Source organism: Eschrichtius robustus, chromosome 14 (genome assembly GCF_028021215.1).
Source record: "Eschrichtius robustus isolate mEscRob2 chromosome 14, mEscRob2.pri, whole genome shotgun sequence".
Lineage (NCBI taxonomy): Eukaryota > Metazoa > Chordata > Mammalia > Artiodactyla > Eschrichtiidae > Eschrichtius > Eschrichtius robustus.
This window is the reverse complement of record NC_090837.1, coordinates 73110002-73127655: the sequence shown is the minus strand read 5'-3', so window position 1 is coordinate 73127655 and position 17654 is coordinate 73110002. Positions and strand designations below refer to the sequence as shown.

Genomic DNA, 17654 nt, shown 5'->3' with positions numbered 1-17654 from the left:
TCCATTTATCACTTGGTAAAGTTAGAGCCAGAGAGAATAAGTGGTTAGCTCCAGGTTATTAATCATAGGATTTCCCTGGTGGCGCAGTGCTTAAGAATCCACCTGCCAATGCAGGGGGACACGGGTTCGATCCCTGGTCCGGGAAGATCCCACATGCCGTGGAGCAACTAAGCCCGTGCGCCACAACTACTGAGCCTGCACTCTAGAGCCCGCGAGCCACAACTACTGAAGCCTGTGCGCCTAGAGCCCGTGCTCCACCACAAGCGAAGCTACCGCAATGAGAAGCCCACACACTGCAATGAAGAGTAGCCCCCGCTCGCCACAGCTAGAGAAAGCCCACGCACAGCAACGAAGACCCAACGCAGCCAAAAATAAATAAATAAAAATAAATAAATTTATTTTTTAAAATTTACTAATCATAAATGGGACAGCTTAAGATAAAACTCAGTTCCTGAGCTTTGTTAGTTAGTTTGTTAGCTAATTTGTTAGTTAACCCTTGAGACCCCCTGCCAATAACATGTTCCACATGGACACAAAAGCCTTGGAATACATAAAATCAGTTAATAATTTTTTTCCCTTACCACTTAGAGACAATAAGAAGGTTATTCTCAGAAGGAAGAATTGCAGAGAAAGGACAGAGTTCCAGTCATGGGCAACAAGGCTGAAGAATTTTGCCCTTTCTGCTCCCCAAATTACTCCACGGGGTCCCCAACACTGCTGTTTGGTAGGCTCAGGTACTTGAAGGCAATTCCCAATTGAATAAAATGTTCCATTCCAGAATAAAATATTATAGACTGAATAAGAACAGGAAAGCAACCAGCAAAAGAACAGCCATAAAAACAAAATCGAGAGCTCTAAAGGGAGATGTGGTGGTGATGAAAAGAGTATAAAAAACTCAACCTTTTTTTAAAAAACCCTGAAACGAATCTCTTGAGCACCATATACAATTCTTCCCTGGTTGATCAGAGAAAGCATTAGAGATTTAGAAAAGAATAGATGTTCTTTAATAGGCATAGGAGATTTATTCTCTGTGTCACTTAGCACTAGCAAAGCATCACAGAATAAATAAGAGGGGAAGGGCTTAGAAAAGGCCAGATTGTTGTTTTCATAGCAGTAGCAGGTCGTCCCTTACAGACCTCCCTGTCACTGAATGGGAAACTCCTCACCTTCACCGCTCCTTGTGTGTGTGTGGTCCCTCCATGCTCATGCGGAAGTGTTTTCCTTTCACGGAATCCTATTTCATTCAGCCAAGACAACTGGCTCAGCCCAGTGAGCTTAAGAGAACAGTGTCAACGCGGGGACACTCATCACAAATGTTTTTTGGACACAACAGAGACCAACTCATTAGCAGCAGGTAATTTGTCTTCTTGTCACAAAAAGAAAAGCTCAAATATACCTGGTATTAAGGATGATTACAACAGCAGCAATCTACCCAATGAAAAATGGCATATTAGAACACTTTTATACACTTTTAAGGAGCTCCCCAAAGTGCAGAGAGACCAACAGCCTCGATAAGACCAAACATCCTGCTGGAAGGAGAACCACGTCTGGAGCCTATGTCTCCACATGGACCACGCCACTGCCCTTCCACTGCCAGAGAATATATAGAATCCTGGGTAAGTGCTTGGGAAGCATTAGTCTAAAATTTTCAAAAGTTCTTGGAGGAAGTTAAATCACACAACTGGGGGAGGGTGGAATGTTGAAAGATGTAAGCAACAACAGGTGTGTGCATTTGCTAAAGAGACCACTCAGCTACTCAATAGCATCCACTCCTAAGAGACATGAACATTAGGAGGGGAGGGAGAAACGTAACCGAAGGGTTCCCTATAAATAACTTTTTAATTGGAATAGAAAGAGAAGCAAATGGTAGGAAAGTGTCTCTGATTTAGGGCAAGGCCTTGAAGGGCTTTCTTTATCTGAAAGCTTCTCGGTAAGGATCTTGACAGCATGACCAAGGTTTTCCAGGTGAGGCTCTTTCCAGGAGCTCAGAAAATAGAGTAATTTCTGAAAGGACAGAAGATAAGATCCTTCCAGATTAGCATTAGCAGAGTTATCTGTTTTCCTTTTTTTTTTAATTAATTAATTACTTTATTTATTTATTTTATTTTTGGCTGTGTCGGGTCTTCGTTGCTGCGCACGGGCTTTCTCTGGTTGCGGCAAGCGGGGGCTACTCTTCGTTGTGGTGCGCGGGCTTCTCCCTGCAGTGGCTTCTCTTGTTGCGGAGCACGGGCTCTAGACTCGCGGGCTTCAGTAGTTGCAGCACGCAGGCTCAGTAGTTGTGGCTCATGAGCTCTAGAGCGCAGGCTCAGTAGTTGTGGTGCACGGGCTTAGTGGCTCCGCGGCATGTGGGATCTTCCCGGGCCAGGGATTGAACCTGTGTCCCCTGCATTGGCAGGCGGATTCTTAACTACTGCACCACCAGGGAAGTCCCTGAAAGGCTACTTTTTAAATGTATGGTAAAGGAAGGGGAAAAAATTGGGGGCGGAATCATTTCCTAACTCTTAGAAGTCTAACAAAACAATACTGAAGCAGAGGAAAACTTGAGTTAAATAAAATGTTCACACAGAATGGAGCATTCTAGTTAAATGACTTTTCTGGCTATTCAACATTAAACAAGAAAGTCCATTTAGTTTAAATCTTTGTTAAGAATATTCATTAAACATCTGAATTTCTTCTTTGCCTGGGTGAGTCTTGCCCAGGGAAACGGATGGAATCTTTCTCCGAGCACCTTGCAGTGTTTTGTGCTCATAGTTCAAAACACCACTTTTCATAACAGGAGATTAATCTAAACTGATTCTGGGGGCACCTTGTAAGTTTTGTGTTCCTCATCACGCAGAAATGGAATGTTAAAGAAAAAACTCTTCAGGCTGATAAGAATTCTAGTTTGTTGGATTTAAGCTAATTGAAATCTAGCTAACTAGAATCACATGGAACCCATAAATTTAGGAGCAGCTAAATTTAAACCCTGTCTGGCACTGAGCTAGACTCAAGATGAAGAACAACGAAATAGAAGATGTCAACATAGATTTCCATGAATTACTATCTGGTAGGGGTGATAAGAATTTATAAAAGCTTACACATTTGAAGTAACTTGAGAACAATCACAAAGTAATAAGTAATAGGTTATTTTAGGTAAACCAATCCTTTAAAAATATTTTATTATCACTTCCAAATAAGCCACAATATTTTGAAAATAAGTCTATCCAAAGTAATGTAATTTAAGCATAATATTTTAGAGTAATTTCTTTTTAGAAAATGTATCATATTTATATCCACTTTGTTTTGATTACTTACCAGTCACCCTACAGAGTGCAATAGTTCAACAGGATTTCTGAGCAGGACCCACCTTACACTGAGGCATAAATCAAAAAACAAGTGTTCTCATAAGGTGACTGGAAGATACAGTAAAAGTTTATAATATAAAATATACCATATACTATGAATGAGATATTGTAAAGATGGAAACAATCTCTTAAGGGAAGAAAAAAATCCCTACAGGCTATGGGCTCTGCAAAGGAAAGTTGCTCAGAGCACCTGAAAGAATAATTAAGTTTTAAGTTTCTTGATTCTTCCTTAGAGTATCTAGTATAGGGACTAGCATACCATAGTAGCCTCTCAATAAATGTTAACTAAATATACTGCACATGCTTAATAATAAATGCTTCTTGAATGAAGAAAAAATAGGCCACTTCAGAGACAATTTTTTCCAGCTTCTATTCCCAAGTTGCATGAATCGAAAAAGGGCTGTTGGTCAAATTCCCAAAGGAAGGGAGATCATGTTTGCTGATAGGGGCATGACTGATAGCCACATATAGTAGTCAATCTACCTCCCAGGTTTTTGGTAATTAAGATCCAGGATAAATTTGAACATACAAATCACTTAAAACAAATAAGATATAACCTCATTTTGTACCACGGTATTTTGCCGGAACTTATTCTAAAAAAACAAAATCAAGAATCCCTACCCGAACAAGTTTTTCTGAATCCCCTCTCCATTTGCTTACGATGGTAGATGCAGAAATATTAAAGAAGGTTGTCTTGCATTCCGTAGCCACAGCTTTGGCCAGCAAAGTCTTTCCTGTACCTAGAATCACATGTGGGTAAAATATGAGCGGCCCTCGAACTCCATTCCTCTGCCTGCAGACAGAAGGCAGTCACACAAGCAAAAACGGTGGTTACTCAGCAGGCACTGCCCCAGCCCTGAAGTAAGGACAGATGGGGCAACTCATCCTCTGCACACACGCTTCATACCAAGACCAAAACAGAAAGCCCTTTACCTGGAGGTCCGTAGAGCAGCAGTCCTTTCCAGGGGGAAAGAATTCCTGTAAACAGCTGTGGGTACTATGGGAACAAGGAACAAGGATGAGATTTAGTACCTGTACATCAGCCTGTGCGCCCTGAGCTCAGGCAAGCTAGGGGAGCTAGGGTGAAACACACGCAACTCTGCGTCAGGCCCTCCTTTTTTGAAGGCTGGCTTTCTCCTTCCCCACCCCACCCCCTCTCTCTCTATATATATCTTACTTATCCCAATTTTACTTTCACACTTGATAGGATGCATGACTTAATTTTTGTCACTTTTTAAAAGAGCAGTTATTTTAAGGAGAAGAAAGGCATATGTAGGTACTTTCCTCTCTGTTTCAATAGTCATTTCTCACATGCATAACATCATTTCCCCCAGAGTTCGATATATATGCAGAGCATCTGGCAATCTTTTGAATGTTGTGAAGCAGGTATGCTCTTTAAGATACACACTAGAACCAACATACAAAAGCGTATGTGAATAAAGCTCAAAGCTACGGTGAAGCCTGATTTGGAAGTTGAGAACATTCAGTGCAGAATACATTATGAGACACTGACTCCAAACAGGACATGCGTGGACTTTCAGTGAGTCTCTCCCATTAGTTCAAACTCAAGCCATCTGGAGTTGGTAGAGAACCAAGGAGAAGGAAAAATAATAGTAAAATTATAACTAGCTTTTAGTTTCTTGCTGATGCTAATGTCAAAATGTTGACATCATGTGGAACTTCTAATACCATAGAGATAACACAACCAGAGAGTCTCAGTGGGAAGTTCTATTCTTTTGTAGAATAGAAGTCTTGTACAGTAGAGCCCCTCAGAGGAAATAGGGAATAAATACATTTCTACTAATTCTGAACACCAGTATATTTCTTACCCCCATGTCTGAACACAGGAAGGAAGAAAGGGAAGACAGTCCAAATTTACTGATTTTGTCCCATTCGAATAGAAGCATCCAAAAATCAGGGGCTGCAAGGGCCCAGTGGTAAGAATAAATAGGTTATTCAATAAAGTAAATCTGTAATCCTAACTGCAGGAGATTACAAAAAATGGCCACAAATTATTTGCAGCTCCTTCCACCAAGAGGCAGAGGATATTTCTCTATCACTTGAATCTGGATTTGGCCTTGTGAATTTGGCCAGTGGGACATTAGCAAATAGAAGAAGAGACTTGAAAATAGAGACGAGCAAATATACGGAATATAAGAAGAGACACGGGAAAGGCTCACGGGTTGGGCCCTGCCCTTTCTTGCTACTGTCTGGGAACTCTCTGCACCATGTGAGCAAGACTTGGGCTCTCCTGCCAGAGGACGAGAGGCAGAGAGAGGCCTCAGCTGCCCTGGTGATCCCAGCTTTCACAGCTTTCCCATATTTTCCAGCCACCCTGGCTGATGCCCCAGACGAGTGAGTGAGCCCAACCAACATCACGTGGAAAAGAGCCAAGCCAGCCCAGCTAAGCCCAGCCCAAAGAGCCCACCCACAGGACTGCAAACAAATAAATGACTGCCATTCTAAGGCATTAAGTGTTGGGGTGGCCTGTTATACAGCAAAAGCCATGTGGTACACTGACCTTCTCATCACCACTGTTGTAAACCAAACATGAAGAGTCTTGTTTTTCTATTTTCCTTCCTATTTAGTGAGCCACTCTGCACAAAAATCTGTCAGGAATAAGCTGAGCACAGCCCTATGGCTCTATGGCCAGTGCCCTGGAAGGGGCTGTCTAGTCTTTACAACCAGCTGAAAGCAAAGCCCCCGATGATGGGGGTGTTGGGGGCAGGGGGAAGATCTATGCAAACAAAGTCAGATGCTCTCTCTTATGGCAGGTATTTCTACTATAATAGTATATTTTTAGGGAGGCAGGCTGATTTGAACCTATAGTAACTGACAAATCATATATACTATAGAGTCTTAGATCTTAAATTACCTCTTAGAGCAGACACCTGACTTCAATCAGTATGTAACATGATTTCAAATTGCCTAGAATGGACTGAGCCTTGGTGCTCCAGTGTTGACAAAATATTGTGACACAGGCAAAAAGTTAACTTGTGGACAGAAAATCACCCTGTCGTTCTCTTCCTGATGGGTATATGACATATAGCTTGTCCAATGGATAATGAACAGAAATATCTCCCAAGAGGCTTCCTTCCCATCCTTACCCTTATAGGATACACAACAGCTTCTTTGACTAACTGCTTGGCTGCATCGAGTCCAATAATGTCATTCCACTTTATGTTTGGATTATGGAGATAAATGTCCTGCAATGCACATTTGATCATTTTGTTAAAACTAATGTTCTCCTCCACAGCTGTAATAAACATTGGAGCAGCAGAATACCTGACTTACAATAGGACATAAAGGGCTTGTGATAAACACTTCTCCTATTAGATACATGTGTATATACACATTGTAATTTGAGGCTAGTTCACCAAAGGGATGTCATGAAAATATTCAGTGATTTTCTCTGAAGAAGACATTGCTGATATAATATGGTACTTTTAGGGTAAAAAAAAAAAAAAATCTTCTAATGAGGGACTATACCTGTCTTCGGTCAATAGCAAACCATGCTGACTTACAACCGTAATCAAAGAAGCTACAGAATATGCCTACAAATTACATTAGCTTTTACTCCGAAACATAGTTCCTAGCCGTTGCCTGGCCTCTCTCTTGCTCCTTGATCTCGAAAACACTTTCTTAATTTGCTGCCTAAAAGAGATAACGCTGCTCTGAAACCAATTTCTCTTTTTCCCTAGTGATCGCTCCCTACTTCCATCAGGAGCAATTGCTTCTACAAAATCCAAGGAAGCCAACAACCAAGCGACAGTTTTCCCCTAGCATAGCAGAGCTCTGTAGCAACCACTGTGGGTAATCAATTAAGGTAGCTTTTACTGATACTAATTTACAGTTTCCAAACTTCAATTTCACTAGATGCTCAGAACAGTCACTCGGGGGCCTTTCTCAGTAGGAGCTGTTTTGGGCAAACTGAATGTCTAGAGTGTTACAGCCAAAAACAAAACAAAACAAAACAAAAAAACCCACCTCTTTTCCAAAGTCATTCTGAGTGACTACAGAACAATCTGGAAACTACTTTTATATTTATTTAATTTTTAAATAAGTAATACATGCACATGGTTCAAAAATATACAAACATATTTTTAAAATGCTGGTGAGATGTTATACCCCCCTTCTGTCCCCCATCCTCCCAGTTCCCTCCACCAGCAGTGACAAATTTTATTAGAGAAACTATTTATGCAGGTGATTTTCATGGTGTATAATATGTATGATCCATTCCTGGGTGAGATGACAAAGGTCTCAGTCTTCCAAAATCTCGGGTGAACCACCCTGTCTTTAAAGGACCACCCACTCATTCTTATCACCACACTTTCTTAGGAAAAGCTTGGCACACAGTGGGGATTCAACTACCTTGGAGTTCAAGGCATCCATAGATAATAGCAGTATTTCTTGCCTTCTTCTAGAGTTGACATTGAATTCCACATGGTACTGTTTAAGTTCCCAGTAGGAAGTCCCTCCTTATATCAATCAAAAGTTCTCAAGACTCAGCAGGACTGCCTCAGGAGGTGGTGAGCTCCCATCCCTGTCAGCATTCAAGCAGGGTCTGCATGACTGCCTCCCACTGTACTGTGGCAAGGGTTCCAAATGGAATCCTTTCAGGCCACTTCTACTCTACAACTTTATTATCACTAGTCCTGGTATCCTTTTGCAAAAACACTACCAAGACTACTGATTTGGGGGTATAAAAATATTTTTCTCTGCACTCTTACGCATCCTAATTACCACAGCCTGGCTCAATCCCTCATCCTCTCACTGGCAATAACTTCAGAGCTGGTCTTCCTATCTCCATGTCTTTGATAGCGTTCCACACTGTCATCAGAACAAGCTGTCTAAAAGTACATTTGATTGCCCCATTCTCCTGATGGATGACTTTCGAAGATTCCCAGTCTCCTACAGACTGACTCCAGCCCTGGGTCCTGTTTGCAGCACCCTTACACGCAGGAACCCTGGCCTCTCTCTCCAGCCCATCTCCCACCATTCCTTGCGTGCCAGTCGGCTCCTGAGAAGCACTGCACAAGCGCTACAATTTCACAGGTCTGTACCTTTGCCCAGAACGCCTCCCCCCACGCTCGTCTACTCTTTTTTCATGTGGCTATTTCCTGCGTATCTTCTTCCCTAACACTTTCCCCACTCCTTGGCGCAACAATACCCATCCGTTATGCTCTCAAAGTGCACCTTGCCCGTGGGACGAGAAACCCTTGTGGGCAAGGACTGTGTTGAGTCGTTCACCTTTGTGTTTCCAGCCACCAGCACATGCCTGACACATCAGAGGCGTGCAGGGGACAAATGCTGGGCTGAAAGGAGACCTGGGGGACCTTAATGACCTCAGAGCAGCTGTAAAGTTCTTGCATCATTTTAAACATCTCTCTGAGCCTGTCTAGGTTTCAGTCTTTCATTAAATACAAGATCACTGGAAATTAGAAAAACCTCCTACAACTCAGGAATCTATTCTGTTCCCAAGGAACTTGCCCAAAGTCACACAGCTAGAAGGAGGAGGATCTAGGAATCAAATCCAGGTCAACCTATTCCACAGCCTGTGTTGTTAACCATTAGACTTCACTGTCTTTAGGTCCTGGGGGCCAAGCTTGAAAAATCAGTAGTTTGGATGGTAAGATCTTTCCTACTACTCTGTTTCTTCATGAAAATTTCCAATTATGAAATCAGACTCCCAACATCTCTATTTCTAGGCTTCGACTGTTTAAATAAGACGCAGATGTGCTCTTTCCTTCTCTGAGAGGCTTTCTTTCCTTAAGTCTTGGCTCGGCTCTAAACCCTTTCACCTGTCCCTTGCACTCTAAGTCTTTTTCTCTTTGGGTTTTCTTGGCCTCTATACTGAGATGGTGGGCTTTTTATATTGTAATTTTACGATTCTATAATTTATTCATCATGCATTATTGTGCCTCTAAACAATATGAGTGCCTTTGCAAGTGGGGGCACTTTATAAATAAATGATTATATTTATTGTTATTAATAAAAGCAGCAGCCCACAATGCTCCAGGAGCCCCAATCCGCCTCCGTAAATTTGTGAATTGAATATCAGATCTTACCCGGCTCACCACGGCTGCCAATTCTCGCATCTCACTGTTCATGCCAATAAATGCACTCAGAGGTTTCAACAATCGTTCCTGACGATGGGAATAGAAAGCCTAACGTTACAATATTACTTCATCACTTGGGAAGAAAAACAGGGCACGGATCTCCAGGACACAAATGGTGGCAGGTTGCTATGAACTTTGACTTGATCTCAAGGTTTCTCTGGACTCAAAATTATATTCCCAAAGTTCATCTGGATTTTGGCAGTTTGCAAGATGAATGTCCCATCTTAGCCACTTACTGAAGGGTCTGGGTTACAGTCGAAGCTGTTCAAGCCAAGTTCGCTGGTTGCTCCTTTTATGGCATCTGTGAGCAGCCCTCGGAAGTCAATGATTTGGCCCTGAAAGGGAGTAACAGTTATTGAAACAGCTATTAAAACATGAGGGGAGACTAGCCTTAATAGCTCAGTTTCATTAAATTAAGACACATTTATGTACCTTGTTATGTAGCACAAACTTAAAGTAAAGCCTCAAAAAGAAACTGCACTAATAATGAACAAGATGATTTCCTCAAGTTGGGGCACTCTAGGAAAAAGAAACAAGTTATAAAGAAATTCTTCAGAATGGAGTTGGTTTGGATAAAATTCGCAAGCATTTGTCAGTTCCTGACACACCATCTGCTTCCTACATGTCTACTTCCCCTGTATTGTCTCGTCCTTTTTAAACATTCCACACGCAGGAAGACCTCATTGGCACAAGAATATTGATAGCTCCTACTTATGGACTACACTGTACATTTACCACTCAGGAGACTGCCTGGCACAAAACAGGTGTGCAAGGTACTTGTGAGGATTATTTCCAATCCTTCTAACACTTCTGCTAGTCGGGAGTGGCATCCTAGTTTTACAGATGTGGAGGTAAGGCCAGAGAAGTTAAATGATCTGCCCAGGGCCACACAGCTAACAAGTGACTTAAGACCAGGATTCAAACCCAGATATCTGTCTCCCCTACCCATAGTCCTTCTGATGCCACCTGTCTCCCCTAGAGGCAGAATGAAAAAGCGAGGATGCCTGTAAAAAATAAAAGACAATAACAGTAGCCAACATTTACTGAGTGTTTATTATGTGCTGGGTGTAAGACTAAGGCACTCCATTCATTATGACCTTGGAAGTGGACACTATGATTATTTCCATTTCTCAGATGAGAGAAATGAGGCTTGGAGAGATTAAACAACTTGCCCAAGATTCACAGCCAGGAAGGTCTGACCTGGGGTTTGAACCTAGGCAGGCTGACTCCAAAGCTAGTGCCTTTGGAAACAGCACATCTACAAAATTTGCACAGGGGCCTGGGAATCATGAAGCTAGGGGCTCTGAGATGGTGATGAAAGACCCATGTTGGAGATAGGCCCCTGACCATATGCCCTCATTCAGCTTATGAAATGCTAGGGAGAAAACCGTTCACAGTTTACCCTGAGGACATTTCTGCTGCAAAGAGAATTTATAGCCAGATTCTTTCAAAGGTTAAGTGCTGGGTTAAATAGCCCCTTCCTTGACCTGATCAGAAACATCCATTCATACTAACATGAGATGTTCATGAGAGCAGCATTGCTGGGCACACAAGTGACCAAAAACGTGACATAGGTAGTGACGGTGAGCAGGGAAGTATTTCTCCATGGGCAGCAGGGATTCGAATGTGTCACCTCCAGGAATCACCCATATAATCGAGGCCCTAAAAGGAGCCAGTTCTGGCCCATGAAGCGGCTCCCCTTGATTTCAGGGAGATGCTCCCAGTTCCCCTCCAAACACGCACACCCAGAGTTTAGTTTGCCTGAGAAGAGCTGGCCAGAGGTAAGTCAGCAGTCCCGTACGATCGAAGAAAGAAAGATGACTCAGTGATATTCAACCCTGAAAAGTTACAATCAAGAGAAACACGTTGGTGTCGATGCTGCTTTTTATTTCCAAGTGACCCATTTTTACCTTCCTTTGGCCTACAACTACCCAATATGGGTCTTTTCTGTTTGAGAGACTATTATTTACGAATCAGGACATGAGGTTCATTAGGAAAGGGGTAAATATCTATTGAGGACAAGATCAACCTTATATCAACTGAGGTTTCATGGTTCACATGAAATTACATTCAAGCCTGGAGCCATATCTCCAAGGAGAAAGGAACACTGCTAGTCAACTCCTACTGACAGAGGAGAAAAGAATGAGTGCGAGGTCACAACTCCTCAGGTAATGCAGAGCACTTTGTTACTGTCATCACAGAATTTTTAAGCTGAAAGGAACCTTAGAAGCCATCTCTTCCAAACCCAGCAATTTACAAATGGGAAACTGAGCCCCCTGGAGACGGGGCCGTTCGTTCAAGTCCATCCACCCAGGAGGGAGATCCAGACCAGCACCTCAGGGTCTCATCCTCAGCCAGTCCCTTCCCAATTCACCCCACAGCCAACCTTTGATCATCACATATTACCTTTCCTCTTTGACAAATGTAACACTTAAAATTTTTCATTTTCAAAAAGAAAAGGGAATTCCCCCATTTAGTGTTCAGTTCATGAGTCCCACTTACTTTTTGTGGGTGGACGTTTTCTTCTCCACTGCCTTTGTTGATTCCAGATATACTTAAGCCAAAGTCAGCACTCTCCTTGTGAGTGTGATTGACAAGCTCCTGGAGAAAGAGGAAGACAGTGAGAAGTCAGCTGCAGAAAGCAACTTCGAGATGCTGGCTGCAGCTGCCTGTCCCGTCGTCCCACACCATTCTGCAAATGGGGAGTACCATGTGTGATTCAACCACTGCTGTGCAGACCCAACGAGATGAATAAACTCTGCCTGTGCCAGGCAGGAGGAGCTGTCCCAGGAAGCCATGGGCTCTGAGCAGCACAAGCAGTGGAGGAAATGGTTGGGCCTTCACCCATGCCCACTCACTGGCCTGTCTTTTCTCCTCGGACCAGAGGTATTTGTGGGCATAGTCGACAGTTAGCCAGCCTCCTGTGGGATTCATCCTGCCCCCCTTCACCTCCCCTCCACCTGAGCCGGTTTGCAATGGCCAGGACCACACAACCTCCTTGCAGGTGAGAGATTCCTTTTGACGAACCGAGTTTTGTGATGAAGCCTTTCTATCCCGCCAGACCGCTTTGACATGCATTCTTCCATTCCTCTTCACCATTTCCATTAGTTCTCTTTCCTTTGAAACCTGGTATGTTTTGTCCTAAACCAGAAGGTTCTTGGCAGGGATTTCACCCACCTGCTGGGTTCTCTCCTCTTGCTACCCATCTCTTTCCCCAGAAAGTCCAGTGTGGAGGTCTGGGGTGGTGACCCACCGTGTGCGCCTTGGAGAAACCCAGCAGGAGACTGTGAGGCCCAGCCACACCCGAGACTACACTGGCCTACACGTCGGATCCCAGGGACACGCTTCAGGACAGGTAGAGCTGACACCTACAGTTCCCTCAAGCGGGAGGATTGTGCTTCGTGAGAACCAGGCTCTCCTGCTCCGACTGGGCCTAGGACTCACCCCTCAAGGCCTGTCACCCAGCACTCAGACCAGCAGAAAGCTTGTGGGGAGGAAGGAGTCCTCCTTCCAAATGAAGAAACGTTAGGAAGCCTGGAGATCTGCCCGTCCTTTTAACCCAGTGTGCTGGAAGAAAATCTACAGTTTAACAAAATCAAATTGTGCTCAATAAACAAATCAATGAGACTTCTTTCTTGGGCCTCTTTCTCAGCCACCTGCAATTTTACCAACGTCAAGTAAACCCGTCCTGACCTGTTTCGGATGCTCCCTGTGGAGGGGCTTGCTGCCCCCTGGCTTCCCCACCGTGGTTTTGGACCGTGGCCTCTGCTGGCTGATCTTGGGAAGATTTTGACAACTGTCGTTCATCGCTCTAGAGGAGGGAACAAAGACCATGGTGGAAGTCCTTTTAACTGAATTTGAGGTAGCTAAACACCTTGCACAGTGCATTTAAAGAGAGTTCTGGAAAGATCTGCAGATGCAAGTCTGTCTGCACCGTGCTCCCACTCTGCCCAGCCCGGACCTGTCCCTCTTCAGTCTATCCGGGTTCCTCCAAGACTGGGCTAGAGGGTCCACTTCCTCCTGGAGGTCCCCGACACCCTCTCTTCATTTCCCCTTCATACCACCTGGCTTCTACAGATAGCTTTCTATCCCTAAGAACACACTGTTCTACAAGCATTCCTCCGATGTTTCTTACCACCTTCCTTAAAGAAGAGCACTCAGACCAGGTGCGGGAAAGGTGGGGGGAGGAAGGAGTCCTCCTGCTCAAATTAAGAAACGTTAGGAAGTCTTGGGCATCTGTCCGTCGTTTCAATCCATCGTGCTGGGTGCACCCTGCCTACTGCCTTTCAAGCCGCGCACAGCCAGCATCAAAAGTGGCTTGTGGAAGGGAGGTAAAAGTTCCCTCATCTCTGCTGTCACAGATCATTCATATTTGCAGAACAAATTTTCACCAAATATTGTTCACTTGAGGCAAAATGAACTGATGGGGCAGGAAGTCCCAGTGGTAGCTAACTCTGGTGGAGACGGGGAGCCTTGCCTGGAAGGGGGCCCACCCGGCGGTGGGACTTGTGGTGGTTGAAAGAGTATGCATGCAATTGACTGTGTTTATGTCATACATCAATTCAAAGGTAAAATAAACCTGTCGCTACGTCCGCATAAGTAGACATGGAATATTTTCAGGTAGGCGATGATATCCAGAGAGAGGCAGGGTGTGCTCGGGGGGGGGCAGACATGAGTTCCCCCAAGGGAAGTTGTTTGGTTCTCGTCCCTCACGTGAGGAGCATTTACAGGACGTTCGCTAGAAGTATTTCTCCCCATGTTCTAAGTGGTCTCACAGAGCTGCTATTTCAACCCCATTTTTTTGTAGGAAAGAAAAAGTTACTGGTGTCTAATATAAACGTATAGTTATTTGGCCAGCAAGACCACCCACGCCAATTCCACCACCAATGTCCGCTCATGGTGATCCCAGTGTTGGGCCCACTGGGGTGAGTGTCATAAGAGGTGGACAACTGGTGGTTTCTCAGGGCATTTGTCTTTCATCTGTAACCTAGGAACAAGAATGTCTGTCCCTTAGGCATTTTGCTGGCACAAAAATCAAATGTCTATGAAATGAGTGCCAAGCATTGTACAAGTACCAACCCTATGAATAGCATTGATTTAAATGAAGGAGATATACACACACACACACACACACACACACACACATATATATATATACAACGTGCCTAAACATCCTTGTGAGGCTGGCGAGGAACTGGGAGTCATTTTCCCACTGGAGGTAACTGATTCACAGATTTGCTTTGACATGACCAAAGACAAGTGCACTAATGTACAAGCAATGCAAATCATTTCCAATCAGCTCTGAGGATTATAAAATTCTTCTGAATATGAAACCAAATTCACCCTGTTTTAACTTCAGTCACCAGTCCTTGGTGTGCCCTATGGAATTCTGCAAAGAAGGCCCAATCCCTCTTTAGAAAGTGAAGACTGCCACCGTGTTGTTCTAGGCGCCCACCCCCACCCCAAGTCTTCTGTTCTTCAAGCTAAACACCTCCAGTTGCTCCAAGCACTCCTAAGGTTACCTGGCTCCCAAAGTCATCCTCATCCTGGTCATCTTCCCTTTGTCCGCTGTCATCTGACTGGAATAGAGTCACTTCCTACTTTTTGGATGCTGTGTTTCTATTGATGAGGCCCGAGACCACATTAGCAATCACGTCGTACTGTTGACTCACACTGCATCTTCTGTCACTCAGATTTCTAGGTCTCAGATTTTGTAATAAGGGAGCTATTTGTTATGAATCTTTGATTAGACCTTAAACATTATTTCATTACAGTTCATCTTGCTATTTTGGACCCATCTCCTAATTTGTCAAGATCTTTTGGCATTCTAATTCTGTCATTTGTCACACAAGATAATCTTTCCTCCTTTGGGTCATCTGCAAATCTGTAAAGTGGGAGCTTGCTCTCTGGTGTGAGATGCAGGAATTAGGAAAAAGCACTTTCATTTGTTAATATCCAGTCTCATGGCACAACCTCTCATTTCAATAACTATTTTGAGTAGAAAATTATACACAAACACCATGCATCACTCTTCTAGTTATCCTTCCTGACGCCAACCATTTGCCATCCAACCTCGATGGTTGCCATGTACAAACAGCTACCCAGAGAGGGGCTGAAGAAGCCCCCAGCTGTCCTATGCCACCATGCTCCAGCCCTAAAGGGAGGCAAAGGGCTCCAGGGACATTCACTCACAGAACGTTCTGCCAGGTAAGGAATGCTGAGGAAGTTCCAGACATGAATGTGTGGCTGAAAAGCCATCAGAATCCAAATGCGCTCCCAAAGCTGCCTCTTAAAATGCTTGTCACTGTTTCTGTTCCCAAGTAGTTATCATTTACTACCAGAGTCTGACTAGCTTTATGGAAACTATAAATAAAAGAAGAACACTTTGCTCAAAACAGTAAACCTGTTCCTAAAGAATCGCACAAAGCAAAGGTAGCCTCAGGCTGACCATCACCGTGAGTGTCATCATGAAGCAGGCACGGGCTCCACGGCTCTTCTGTCAGCGAAGTCAAACACCTTCGCTCCTAAAAGGTGAGGTGTCTCAGTGCCTTCCTTCTTAGGCTGCAGGCAAGGGACTGGAGTCACAGAGCAGAGAGCCTAGTGGGATTCGTGGAACTCACAACACTTCTTGACGGCCTAATGAGCTGCTTATGATCACAATCTAAGTTTTCTCCTTTCAATTGCATTCTAAGATTGTAAAAAATTTTGTTCACTGCCTGAGTGGTTGTGTGGCCCCTACCGGAAGCCCACTTCCACCTTCCCCTGAGGTCTGGGCTTTATTGTAAGAGCAAAAATCCACAGGCCTTGATGCCCCAAAGCTGTGCCGTCCAGGGCATTTCTGAACAGGCTCCGACGACAGGGGTGTGGTCTGGAGTGAAGAGAGGAATGGGATGGACACTGAGGCAAGACTGGGGGCCTGTGTCAACCCAGGATGGTCAAGAGACAGAGGGGCCCTAATCAGATACCGCAAGTGCCAGATGAGACTTGGATTTGAGAAGCTGGAGAAAGAAATATAAGGTGAGCATGAGAAAAGGAGAGGAAAAGATAGACCTGATTCCCTTCAGACAGTCAGGACATGTGATCTGGAGCGCACAAAGAAATGACAGGCACGATCTGAAAAGGGAAAATAATATTTCTTGGGTGCTTACTATGTGGCAGGAACTCACTATGTGTCAGACTCCTGCTCCAAGCTTGTAAGTGGCAGAGCTGGGAGCTAAACATGGGTCTTTTAATCTCTGAGGTCCATATTTTTCATACCACCCAGCCTAGAAAGACAGAGCATCAGTGGATGCAATTCTTTGTGGTAAAACCAGAGAACCAACAGACATTGGTACATGTCCTGAACATCTGTAACATGAGGGGAACCCGTGGCTGGGTCCACCAAGGTCACAGGACCACAGTCTGGTATATTGCTGGTAGGCAGACATGGAGCTGCACTAGAGAATCTTCTGGAAATGGATCCCACAAACTCCTAGAGTCGGGTTGGTCAAGAAGAATTACCATTTACTTTACCTTCTGGTCTTCCCTCCACTTCTTTGTGGTAAATTATTTTCTGCTGTGGCAAAACAAACATTGGGAGGAAAAGGAAAGATTTAATTTTTAAGAGAAAGCGATTTTTCAGGTATGTTTGTCCTTTTACATTGTTCTTAAAATGTGTGCTACATCCAGAAACTCTAAGCTATTCTCATCCAGAGAGAAGTGGAATTACCTACCGGCGAAGAGAAAGAAGCCCATGCTTCCCAAGCATTTCCACACAAGGACCGCAAAGACCTCAGATATTAAAGATGTTGGAGACCACAGACTCAGTGGCACCATCAATGTGGGCTAGCTTTATAGTTACCATTTTATTAAGTTTTCATGAACTTGACACCATTTTGCTGTGGTCCCTGGGACACCAGGATGATTGCATGAGCCTGCCAGGGAACACTTAACAGTCTATTCTGCCTGTTTACCTTAAAAAAAGAGACATTGTGTCCAATATCCCAGGGGAGTGTGGTTCCAAGCTAGAACTAGCATTCTAGATATCAGATCGTGTCAATAACAGCCCTGGTGGCCCAGTGGTTAGGAGTCAGTGCATTTTCTGCCAAAACCCAGATCCAACAACCAGCCAAGGATGTGGAGCTTTGAACCCTGCATTGGAAGGGAGCTCAGATAAAACACCACCCTCTCGGAACACCTCCAGCTCTGAGAT

General features: G+C 44.1%; 1 protein-coding gene across 8 annotated transcripts in view; it reads right to left on the bottom strand.

Moving 5' to 3' along the window:
* Positions 1-17654, bottom strand: part of KATNAL2 (katanin catalytic subunit A1 like 2) — a 96380-nt gene that overhangs the window by 19722 nt on the left and 59004 nt on the right. For 6 of the 8 annotated variants that reach the window (XM_068563475.1, XM_068563478.1, XM_068563482.1 and 3 more), the window contains 8 exons: positions 16976-17018; positions 13157-13274; positions 11966-12064; positions 9700-9798; positions 9413-9490; positions 6452-6550; positions 4278-4341; positions 3966-4084 (listed from right to left, as the gene is read on the bottom strand). In XM_068563475.1, coding sequence (XP_068419576.1) covers positions 3966-4084; positions 4278-4341; positions 6452-6550; positions 9413-9490; positions 9700-9798; positions 11966-12064; positions 13157-13274; positions 16976-17018 — 719 coding nt within the window. The remainder of the gene's footprint in view (positions 1-3965; positions 4085-4277; positions 4342-6451; positions 6551-9412; positions 9491-9699; positions 9799-11965; positions 12065-13156; positions 13275-16975; positions 17019-17654) is intronic. The other 2 variants (XM_068563476.1, XM_068563479.1) reach the window with 2 other exon arrangements.